This window comes from Tachysurus vachellii, chromosome 4, assembly GCF_030014155.1.
Source record: "Tachysurus vachellii isolate PV-2020 chromosome 4, HZAU_Pvac_v1, whole genome shotgun sequence".
Lineage (NCBI taxonomy): Eukaryota > Metazoa > Chordata > Actinopteri > Siluriformes > Bagridae > Tachysurus > Tachysurus vachellii.
The window spans coordinates 31,142,543-31,153,139 of NC_083463.1; the positions used below are offsets into that span (position 1 = coordinate 31,142,543).

The window sequence follows — 10,597 nt, forward strand, 5'->3', positions numbered from 1 at the left end:
CAACTTTGTAAATATATTCATACAGGGTGTGAAAAAAAACAATGAAAAGAATCGGATCACGGCTTTAATGCAGAAGAATACAGATAAAACTTCAGCAGGAAAACAGTCGTAACATTCAGTGAGTTTACCAAGGACAATATTAGCAAATATTCGTAAAGCAAATATTAGATGTTCTGCATAAAAGGTGGAGTATGTGATGGAAACGGAGGGCAGTTGTGTGTGTCTGGGGACCGACAGAGAAAGTGCAAACATTACTGAGGAAAAATGTGAGCGGAAATTCCACAGGAAAAAACCCCAAAGCATTTCAACAGCCACATAAATACGACAGACTTGTTTTTCAGCAGGATGTGTGTGTGTGTGTGTGTGTGTGTGTGCGCGTGTGTGTGTGTCGCTACAGACCTTGCACCTTCTGCAATATAAAAATAGAAAGAATTTGAACTTGTTTACGGTCTGCTCAAAATGTCATCCCTTAATACACACCGTAATAAGAAACACCGTTAAAGTTCTGTTCAGGTGTCAAAAGCAGCGAAGTTTGCCTTCAGCACCAACTGTCCACTTGCTCCAGGGAGAAAACGGCGCCCTCTAGAGTCAGACCCATTTTGAACCCCTCCTGAAAGGAAAGAAGAAATATTGGAAAAGCAAGAAAACGGCAGGATTTTGTAGGAAAAAACAACAACAAAAACAAATAAATTTAGTGATGCAGTTAAAAGTAAAAAAAAACAAACGTATTTAACAATGTGTAAAGAATAATCGATGTCAGGTTCGCAGTGACGGTTTGGTCTGAAAGGGGTTAAATCTCCACATGCGCTTTGAACACAACAAATAAAAACAAGTCAATCACAGACTCGGCTCATGCCTCGGCACGGTTTTTTAATCTGAACTGCGTCTAAAATCATCCATGCAGCATCGATAAAAGGGAACAAAATCACATGCAAGCGATTGGCTGGTCACACACTTCACTACACGACAAAACAAAAAAAAAGGAAAATAAACAGCTTACAAACCATCTTTGTCGCTGTACAGACAAAGAGAGAGAGAGAGAAAGAGAGAGAGAGACAGAGTGTGAGAGAGAGAAGCCATTCGTTTATTTGCTTGTCAACATACATACATTGAAAGGTACAGTTGTATAACCTCACTGTACTGTAGACGTGTATTATTCATTCACTCACTCACTCATTTTCTACCACTTATCTGAACTACCTCGGGTCACAGGGAGCCTGTGCCTATCTCCGGCGTCATCGGGCATCAAGGCAGGATACACCCTGGACGGAGTGCCAACTCATCACAGGGCACACACACACTCTCATTCACTCACGCAATCACACACTATGGACAATTTTCCAGAGATGCCAATCAACCTACCATGCATGTCTTGACCGGGGGAGGAAACCGGAGTACCGGGAGGAAACCCCCGAGGCACGGGGAGAACATGCAAACTCCACACACACAAGGTGGAGGCGGGAATCGAACCCCCAACCCTGGAGGTGTGAGGCGAACGTGCTAACCACTAAGCCACCGTGCCCCCAGACCTGTATTTTTCCTACATAAATCTCTATCCTCGTACTGATCAATGCTGGCTTGTGTGTTCTCTCTGATCCACTGACACAAGCTCAAGTGATGTTGACTAAAATTTGTGATTGAAGTAATTACAGTTAAACACAGACCTCTGCTTTAATCTAATCCCACATCACACCGCGTGTCTGAGTGGTCTGAAAAAACCTGACTACAAAAATTTCCATGAACCGACCCTCACAAAAATCCCGTGTTCTTTAAAAAAGAAGCCCAGTTAGGGTTAGTTTGTAAAGTAAAATCCACCTGCATCTCAGCCAGTTTGGACTGGACGTCCGGAGGGTAGTCCGCGAGGCCGCAGGTAAAGGGGTCAAAGGGCAAAGCTCCAAAAAGGTCTGTACCTGCAGGACAGAAGGGATAAAAACACTAACACTGCACTTTACTGCCTGCTACAATGCTGCTGCTCCTTGGCTTGGATTTGCATAATCAACACGATTGGCTCCTTTTGTTTATGATGCAATAACACTTTCTTTTCATCTGCATAGTCAACACTAACTCGTAACTTTGCCTGAGATTTTTATTTGCTTAATAAAAAAAACAAAAAAAAAACAGATTAATCATAAAATTCATAGGTTTTATAAAATAAATAAATAAATAAATAAATTAAGGATCAATTCTAGACAACTCACTTTTGCCTACGGGGGGCGGTGACTGGAAATTCTGATTGGCGTCACACATCTGTATCCTCGACAACGAAGATCCGGCTGTAAAGGGTACCATGTCGAATATATCTGTGGAGGTGGTTTTCACCGGGATGCTACCAGCCTGAAGACATGAGATGAAGCGAGGTTACTGTTCAACTGTTCAACTTCAGCACAAAGTGTTTTATTGCTCTTACACACGTGACAACAGACATAAACACTACGACGTGTTGCTGATTAATCAATAAAAAATGTTAGCATTGTTAGCGGAAAAAAAACAAGTGTACACGAGGTCGTGGGACGATGAAGCCATTGGACGGCAAGAAGTGGGCGGGTTTAGCGGGAGGCGGAGTCAAAAGGCCTGCTGACTGTCCGGAATCGGGTGAACTCAGAGGCGTTAGTGTGACAGAGGAAATCTCTAGAGAGGACAGTGAGGAGACGTCATCATTACAGCGGGACGGAGAGGAAGACAACACGCAGGCCTCAGTCAAGGAGGTAACATTTAACAGCTGAGAGAGAGTGAGAGAGAGAGAGAGAGAGAGAGAGAGAGAGAGAGAGAGAGAGAGAGAGAGAGAGAGAGAGAAAATGAGAAAGGGAAATGGAAAGAGAGAGGGATAAAGAGAGACAGAGAGAGAGAGAGAGAGAGAGAGAGAGAGAGAGAGAGAGAGAGAGAGAGAGAGAGAGAGAGAGAAAATGAGAAAGGGAAATGGAAAGAGAGCGGGATAAAGAGAGACAGAGAGAGAGAGAGAGAGAGAGAGAGAGAGAGAGAGAAAATGAGAAAGGGAAATGGAAAGAGAGCGGGATAAAGAGAGACAGAGAGAGAGAGAGAGAGAGAGAGAGAGAGAGAGAGAGAGAGAGAAATGGAAAGAGAGAGGGATAAAAATAGAGAGAGAAGAGAGAGAGAGAGAGAAAATGAGAAAGGGAAATGGAAAGAGAGAGGGATAAAGAGAGACAGAGAGAGAGAGAGAGAGAAAGGGAAATGGAGAGAGAAAGAGAGAGAAATTGAAATGTAAAGAGAGAGGGATAAAGAGAGAGAGAGAGAGAGAGAGAGAGAGAAAGGGAAATGGAAAGAGAAAGAGAGAGAGAGCGAGAGAGAGAGAGAAAGGGAAATGGAGAGAGAGAGAGAGATGGAGAGACAGAGAAGAAAAAGGTGTTGAAAACATTACAGCAAAGTGAATAAGATCCACAGGGGAAGTGAATGTAATGTAAATAAGAACCGTCTCCGTACCGGTGACGACCGTGTGCTGATCAGCTGATCCTCCAGACACTCAAGTTGTTTCTTGAGCTTTGTATTTTCTGTTTCCAAATCCTGAATCTTAAATAAGAACAAACACATCCCTTAAAAAATATCTCTCTATGAACAACGGCTCAATTCTTGTTAAAAACGTTTTAAATGTTTTACGCCAACCTAAAGGAAGGAAGGAAGGAAGGAAGGAAGGAAGGGTTTAAACTGAGTTTAAAGAGCAGAATGTCAACTTTTCGACAAAATAAATTAACCCAAGTGTCATTATTTCAGCATCAATGTTGTGTATCATTTCTGCTCTCACCCTCTTTTGTAAGTTTCCTATCTGCTTTCTAGACTCCACGTCTTTCCCCCCGGACTGCAGGAACATTTTATACGCCAGGTCAAACGCCTGGCCGATGGCGATGGTGATCTCTTCTGCCTACAACCGAATGTCGACAATCAAACAATCAATCAATCAATCAAACAAAAAAACCAGGACGCCTTGTCTTGTGCCCTGCTTCAGTGGTTCAGTAGTTACACACATGACAGACGTACACATTTCTCGCTGTAGAACACGTAGCACAGGTGCTTTTTGGTGTCAGGCTCGGTGCAGATATAGGCGAAGATTCGTTTGTCCGTTTTATCGTCAGCGCAGAAGGACATCCTGTGCAGCTGGCAGTTATGCCGGACATCCTACATGCAAGAAACGTACAGTATTTTTTATGCCAATCCTTTCTTCTGTCTGTGTGTGTGTGTGTGTGTGTGTGAGCAATAAAATTCACATCAATATACTCATATCGTCGCTGTCGGGCGGAAACCTCGTATGTCCAAATTTGGTCAATTTCATATTTTTTTCACATATCGATGCTATTGGTCAGTCCCCACGTGGGTCTGTTATTTTTACAAGTTATTAACCAATCTAAAGTCTTGAAAATAGCTTGAGCACAAATCTCATAACTCCATTGGACACTTCAACTGTCCACCTCTTCCTCACTCCGTGGGAGAGCTTCACGGCATATTTCTCCTCAAGAAGAGTCGCGACGAATCAACACGTCTTCTGAGGTAAATGTCTTCAAAACACTGGGCTCAAAGAAAAAAAAATCTTGACCCCCGCTAGTTCTGGTGCTCGTCTGAGGACAGGAATTTAGCGCAAGACAATCCACTGCAACACGGACTAAACCCTGTGCACTGCAGATAAGGTACGGCGTTTTTTTCATTTCCTGAAAAATAATGGTTTTGGAGATATGAGGATTCCGCCTGACAGCGACGATATTACTAAAAAAATCATTACATACCTTTGTTTTTGGATCCAATATTCTGACCCCGTATATGGAAATCTGTAGCTCGACTTTAGGAACTTTTTCCCCCTCTGACTTTTTGATATGCCTCTGAAACTAAAAAAAAAAACAAAACAACAAAGCATCAAACTTCTCAGTCATGAACGTGACAGTTGTGCTGTATCATTTAATTAGCCAGTAGGGGGCGACATAAATAACATTACGCATCTCCTAATTGTGAAGAAACTGAAAACCTTACAAATGATCAGGTTACAGTAATTAGTCCAGAAAAGCGCTTGTTTTTGCCATTTAACCTCAGGTCATCAAGCTAATTGTACTTTATTAATGTACTTGGTTCGGTTTAGCATAGCATAACTAGCTTAACTGTATATGCAGTAGCTAAATTGCACTAAAATGCACTATTTTTTGTAGTAGTTCACCTTCAGTTTTCTCACAGCCACCCGAACAACATCTGTGCCTTTTGGCTGGTCGACCTCCGTGAATCCCAAAAACTAAAAATGTCACAAAAAAACACCTTTAAATTTATGTAATGGATAATAGAACATTATATATATATATGTGTGTGTGTGTGTGTGTGTGTGCGTGTGAAATATTTATGTGTTTGCTAGAAAGACGATGTGACAGCGTGAGGAAGAGGAAGGGAATAAAGGGGAAATAAAACACAGCAGGGTTTAGACCTCTCTCAGCATTTATAGCTGTTCCTTCTCACATAAAAGCTTCCATATATCAACACACACACACACACACACACACACACACACACACACACACACACACACACACACACATACACAGTGTACCGATCCAATTCTGCATAAGATCGGACCTCACATTTCAGCTATATTAACACCAATGCTACGCTAATCCTTCTGGTCCCTGACTTTTCTGTCGCTGCAAATAAAATGTATTCATACAGGTGTATTTATTCATACATAAACTTTCAGCTTCATACATTGATCTCTTTAACCTTTTTAGTATAAATCTTACTGCTAAAATATTGATCTCTTCAATGCTGTCTGTCTTAAAGACGAACAGCTAGCCGCTTAGCTAGTTAGTGAGCTAGCAGCGTGGATTACAGTTCAGTCAGAAAAACTGTATTTCTCGACTATTAAACATCAGAAGACGCTTTAGCAGTCGCTAGTGATCAATTACTTACTTATTGCCTTTGAGAGGTTACTTGTGTAATTATGCTAGCAGACTGTCGCTAAATGAAGTCACATGCTAGTTATTTCGCTGGTGAGTTCGCTTGATATTTAACTATGAATAAAATAAATTGTGTTTCAGGTGGTGCTATTAGTCATGGATCTTTACCAGGGAGACACTTTATGTCATGCTAAGGTCAGACAATCGTAAGCAGTTAAATTATTTGGAGGTATCGAAAACATTAATCACATTTCACAGAAGCTTCTCACATCGTTGGCATCCAAGAAAGAAATAGAAATAACATTTTTTTTCCTCTAACGTCTTTCCCAGACTCGCGCCACCGAGTACAGATCGAATCTCGTCGGTTTATTAAAGCACGGTTGTTAGAAAAGTTTCATCAGAGCAAAAGTGATTTTGTAGAACTTCACTCTCGTAATGAAATCTCACGGAGAAGGAAAAGAAGGAATAGGAGCAGATGTGTTTTTTTTTAAGCTCTATACTCTACCTTAGCGCTGTAAGATACGTAATTCTTCACCAGAGCCTCGGGGCTGTACATGGTGGGTTTATCTGCAGAAGAAATAGAAAGTCAAAAAAAAAAAAAGTTGGTAAAACGTCCACGATGAAGCTCAGGATGAAGCTCTGAACCCACTGCATAGAGCATTTCTAATACAGGAAGTGAAACTTTACACAGCATGAGCGGACAAACAAATCTGAACACATGACCCACGTCATTGAACCTGCTAACGTTAGCAATAAAAAAGCTGCTTTTTTTGGACATTCTCTCGGGGTGAACTCTCGGAATTGAGCTGCTTACAGTTCTGTGTTAAAGGTGCACTGGTCAGTAAATTGCTCTATTTACTATTTAAATAAAGCGGAAAAAGTAGAATAAATTATGAAACGTAATTGTTGGAACAATGCGATCAATGCAACTGAATTAAACAGTCTGCTATTTACCTTGCTCCTGTCAGTCAAACCATAGACACACCCCTAAGGGCTCATAACTCCGCCCTCATCTTTAATCCTTATAGTAAAATTTCTCGCTCAATGGCAAAGTTGATAAAAACTCCTGATGTGTAAACAATACAACACGGTGAGCTTTAGGACAATCGTTGATGACAAGGTGGGTGTGATGAAGATGACGAAGATGAAGCGGTGTTCCTGTTACCACCCTAAAGTCTCTCTGAAGTATACATTTCACTGAGCGAGAGAGAGAGAGAGAGAGAGAGAGAGAGAGAGAGAGAGAGAGAGAGAGAGAGAGAGAGAGAGAGAGATTGAGGGAGAGAGAGAGAGAGAGAAAGAGAGAGAGAAAGAGAAGAAGGAAAAAGCAGAGTAGAGAGAAGAGAAAGAGGGAGAGAGAGAGAGAGAGAGAGAGAGAGAGAGAGAGAGATTGAGGGAGAAAGAGAAGGAAAAAGCAGAGTAGAGAGAAGAGAAAGAGGGAGAGAGAGAGAGAGAGAGAGAGAGAGAGAGAGAGAGAGAGAGAGAGAAAGATTGAGGGAGAAAGACAAGAAGGAAAAAGCAGAGTAGAGAGAAGTGAAAGAGAGAGAGAGAGAGAGAACCAGAGAGACAGAAAGAGGTGGACAAAAAATCCAGAGGAAAAAAGACAGATGAGAGGCTCTTTGTGAAAGGAAGCAATGCGAGCGGTTTATTAGACTGTTTATTAGACGATAAAACACTCGTTCTCCTGCCCCTCATCCCTTTATCATCACTTCAGTCACGACAAACAAACTCACATGCTCACGATTCGGCGATGATTCAACAACTTCTCACAACGTCCCTGTAGCGTAACGAGAAACTCACAATTACCTGAATCACAAAGAAAGTTCAGCAAAGCAACAAATTCTCTTTTAAAGCAAGCGTATAAACTCAGGACTTCATCCTGATTACAGCACGAGAAACATGAGCACGTAAAGCTATAATCAGAGCCGCCTGCACGTTTGGGACGAGAGATAAAACTGTGAAGTGTGGGCTGTGACCAGGCAGGTGTGTACGGGGGCGTAACCTCTCACGTGCCCTGGGAACCGGGTTCTGTGCTGGAGCGAAGTTCATCACCAACAACAAGCTACCTGAGATCCTACAGAACGTTATTAAAATGTTAAAAAGAACATAAAAAGAATTTCGAACGTCACCCAAATGGTTCGAACCTTTTCGATACTTGATGTCGCAACAAAAAAAAAAGTGACAGCCGTAGTACGCGTTTGTTTTCCACGTGTTCTGGAAGGAAACGATCAGGTGAGTCGATACACTGAAAACGATTCACCTCACCGAACAAACTCATGAGCAAATGTGAATCTTTACTGTGGATTTGTCTAGTCAGAAATGAACAGATTATATCTTCAATTGCAGGTACGTTCGTTTCACAGTCCGTTATACAATCGATCCAGTCCTGGGTCAACGGCTCACGTGGCGTCTATGGGGCTTTTTACACCTGGTCACTTCATGCTTTTTCTGTGATCCGATAACTATCTGATGGTAAAAAGACCAGGTCTAAATGCCCTCCGAAACGTTTTGGAGACGGATATAAATCTGATCACACAAACCACTTCAGGAGGTGGTCTGGGACGCGTTTCAGATGAAACTGGACAGGTGTAAATGAATGTGGTTGTTCAAGCCACATACGTCAGCGCTATACTCCTCCCAAACGGAAGTACGTCACTCGCAGGTGATCTTTCACCCAGGCGTCTCGTCGGGTCTTAAAACGCGCTGCTGCCTCCAGCGAAAATGCAGCAAACACTAATACCCCTTTTCCACCAAAAAGAACCGGGTGCTGGTTCAGAGCTGGTGCTGGTTCAAAGTTGGTTCCACTGGCGAACCTTCTAAGAACCGGTTTGCCTTTCCACCGGCTAGAGAGCCGTCACAGAGCCGAGTCTGACGTCACTGTATACGTGTCACGTTACACAGCAACGTTAGCGCAGCAGCGGCAAACACAAACACATCAACAATAGCGGATGTTGCTTTACTGTTAATGCTCATGGCTTTGTGAACCTACATTAATACCCAAACGCGGCGAATCCGACGTGTACGTGCAGCTCCATGTAATCTGTATAAACGGAGGTTGTAATCGAGAAAGTACATAACGTTATTTTATCATTAACACAGAAAAAAGTTAGCCTTAGCATGTAGCTACTTACTATCATGTGTGCTGATAATGTATCATATTGCGGTAAAGTAAAAGTGTATTAAACACTGAACACTGATTATACTGAAGGTACATTAAATGCGCTAACAGTAGCCCCGCCCACAGCCCCTGACACAAGCGGTTCTTAAGTGTAGCCCAGCAACGTTTTGGTGCTACTTAAGAACCACTTTTCCTGGTTCAGAGCCGGTGCTTTGGCTGTCGAAAAAGAAAGAACTGGTTCTAAATTAGGCTCCGAACCAGCACTCAAACTGCCTCGGTGGAAAAGGGGCATAAATGCCGTTTTTTTTTTCGTCTTCTTTTTGATTGTGTTCTGAAAACCGCACACACCAAAGCGTGTTTCGTTTCAATTACCCCGGAAAATGAGGTCAAATATATTTGCATTTTGGGCGGGAGCAGAAAGATCGGATCGATATCCGATTCGCCGAGACGCATTTATGTGGCCTGATGTAAATGGGACAGTTTTAACAAATCAGACAGCTATCGGATCAGAGAGAACACATGAAGTGACCAGGTGTAAAAAGGCCCCTTGAGACTTCTACACTGATGAAGGGTATTTTTGTTCAGTCTGGCGCTTACAAAATAAATACAACAGTAAACTTTAACTGGGGTCATTTCCGTGTGCTCAGCCTGGTCATCAGTTCCTTCTTGTAACAGCAGCACTGCAACTCTATAAGCTCAACACAAGCCGACTGCTGCCGAAGCAGTAAAACTGACGGATTAACACCGGCTCCGAGTTATCGGTCAAACCGCCCGCTATCGACAGCTGACTGAGCAGCGCCGTCACGTCTCCTACCTTTTTTCCTGTTGAAGCCGATGTTCATCTTGACAGGAGGCAGAAACTCCGCTGTTCTGGACAGAAACCACCTGAGAAACAGAGAAAAACAGAACGTGAGAAACACTGCATCAGGATTAGATCAAAGACAGTTCAAAGTCAAAGCCAGAGAACCAGACCACCGTCTTCCCACACCACGATCTCCAGCTGAGTTCAAACACAACTGGGTTCAGTCCCTGCATCCTGAATTTACTAGCGCTGCTTCCTGAAAGTTGTATTTCATTACATGTTAATGACAGACGCAGGTGATGCTAGCAGGATAGATTGATCAAAAACACAGCTGGATGAGCCAGGTTCAGCGATGCACGAGCTTATCGGGGCGTTTGAAAAAGCTAGGAATAACTAAAGTATGGAAAAAAAAATAAAAAATAAAACAAAAAATTGTTTCTATTTCTGTGGCACGGTGACTTAGTGGTTCGCACGTTCGCCTCACACCTCCAGGGTTGGGGGTTCGATTCCCACCTCTGCTTTGTGTGTGTGGAGTTTGCATGTTCTCCCCGTGCCTCGGGGGTTTCCTCCGGGTACTCCGGTTTCCTCCCCCGGTCCAAAGACATGCATGGTAGGTTGATTGGCATCTCTGGAAAATTGTCCGTAATGTGTGATTGCGTGAGTGAATGAGAGAGTGTGTGTGTGCCCTGCGATGGGTTGGCACTCAGTCCAGGGTGTATCCTGCCTTGATGCCCGATGACGCCTGAGATAGGCACAGGCTCCCCGTGACCCGAGGTAGTTCAGATAAGCGGTAGAAAATGAATG

At 42.9% G+C, this 10,597-nt stretch overlaps 1 protein-coding gene across 1 annotated transcript in view; it reads right to left on the reverse strand.

Annotated features, from left to right (window-relative positions):
- Positions 1-50: 50 nt before the first annotated feature.
- Positions 51-10,597, reverse strand: part of gulp1b (GULP PTB domain containing engulfment adaptor 1b) — a 31,167-nt gene continuing 20,620 nt past the window's right edge. Inside the window, exons 2-11 of the mRNA XM_060868915.1 lie at positions 9,806-9,876; positions 6,382-6,443; positions 5,153-5,224; positions 4,731-4,829; positions 3,991-4,128; positions 3,758-3,874; positions 3,439-3,525; positions 2,199-2,334; positions 1,816-1,910; positions 51-610 (exon numbers count right to left, since the gene is read on the reverse strand). Of these exons, the coding sequence (XP_060724898.1) occupies positions 539-610; positions 1,816-1,910; positions 2,199-2,334; positions 3,439-3,525; positions 3,758-3,874; positions 3,991-4,128; positions 4,731-4,829; positions 5,153-5,224; positions 6,382-6,443; positions 9,806-9,876 (949 nt within the window). The 3' untranslated portion in view covers positions 51-538. The remainder of the gene's footprint in view (positions 611-1,815; positions 1,911-2,198; positions 2,335-3,438; positions 3,526-3,757; positions 3,875-3,990; positions 4,129-4,730; positions 4,830-5,152; positions 5,225-6,381; positions 6,444-9,805; positions 9,877-10,597) is intronic.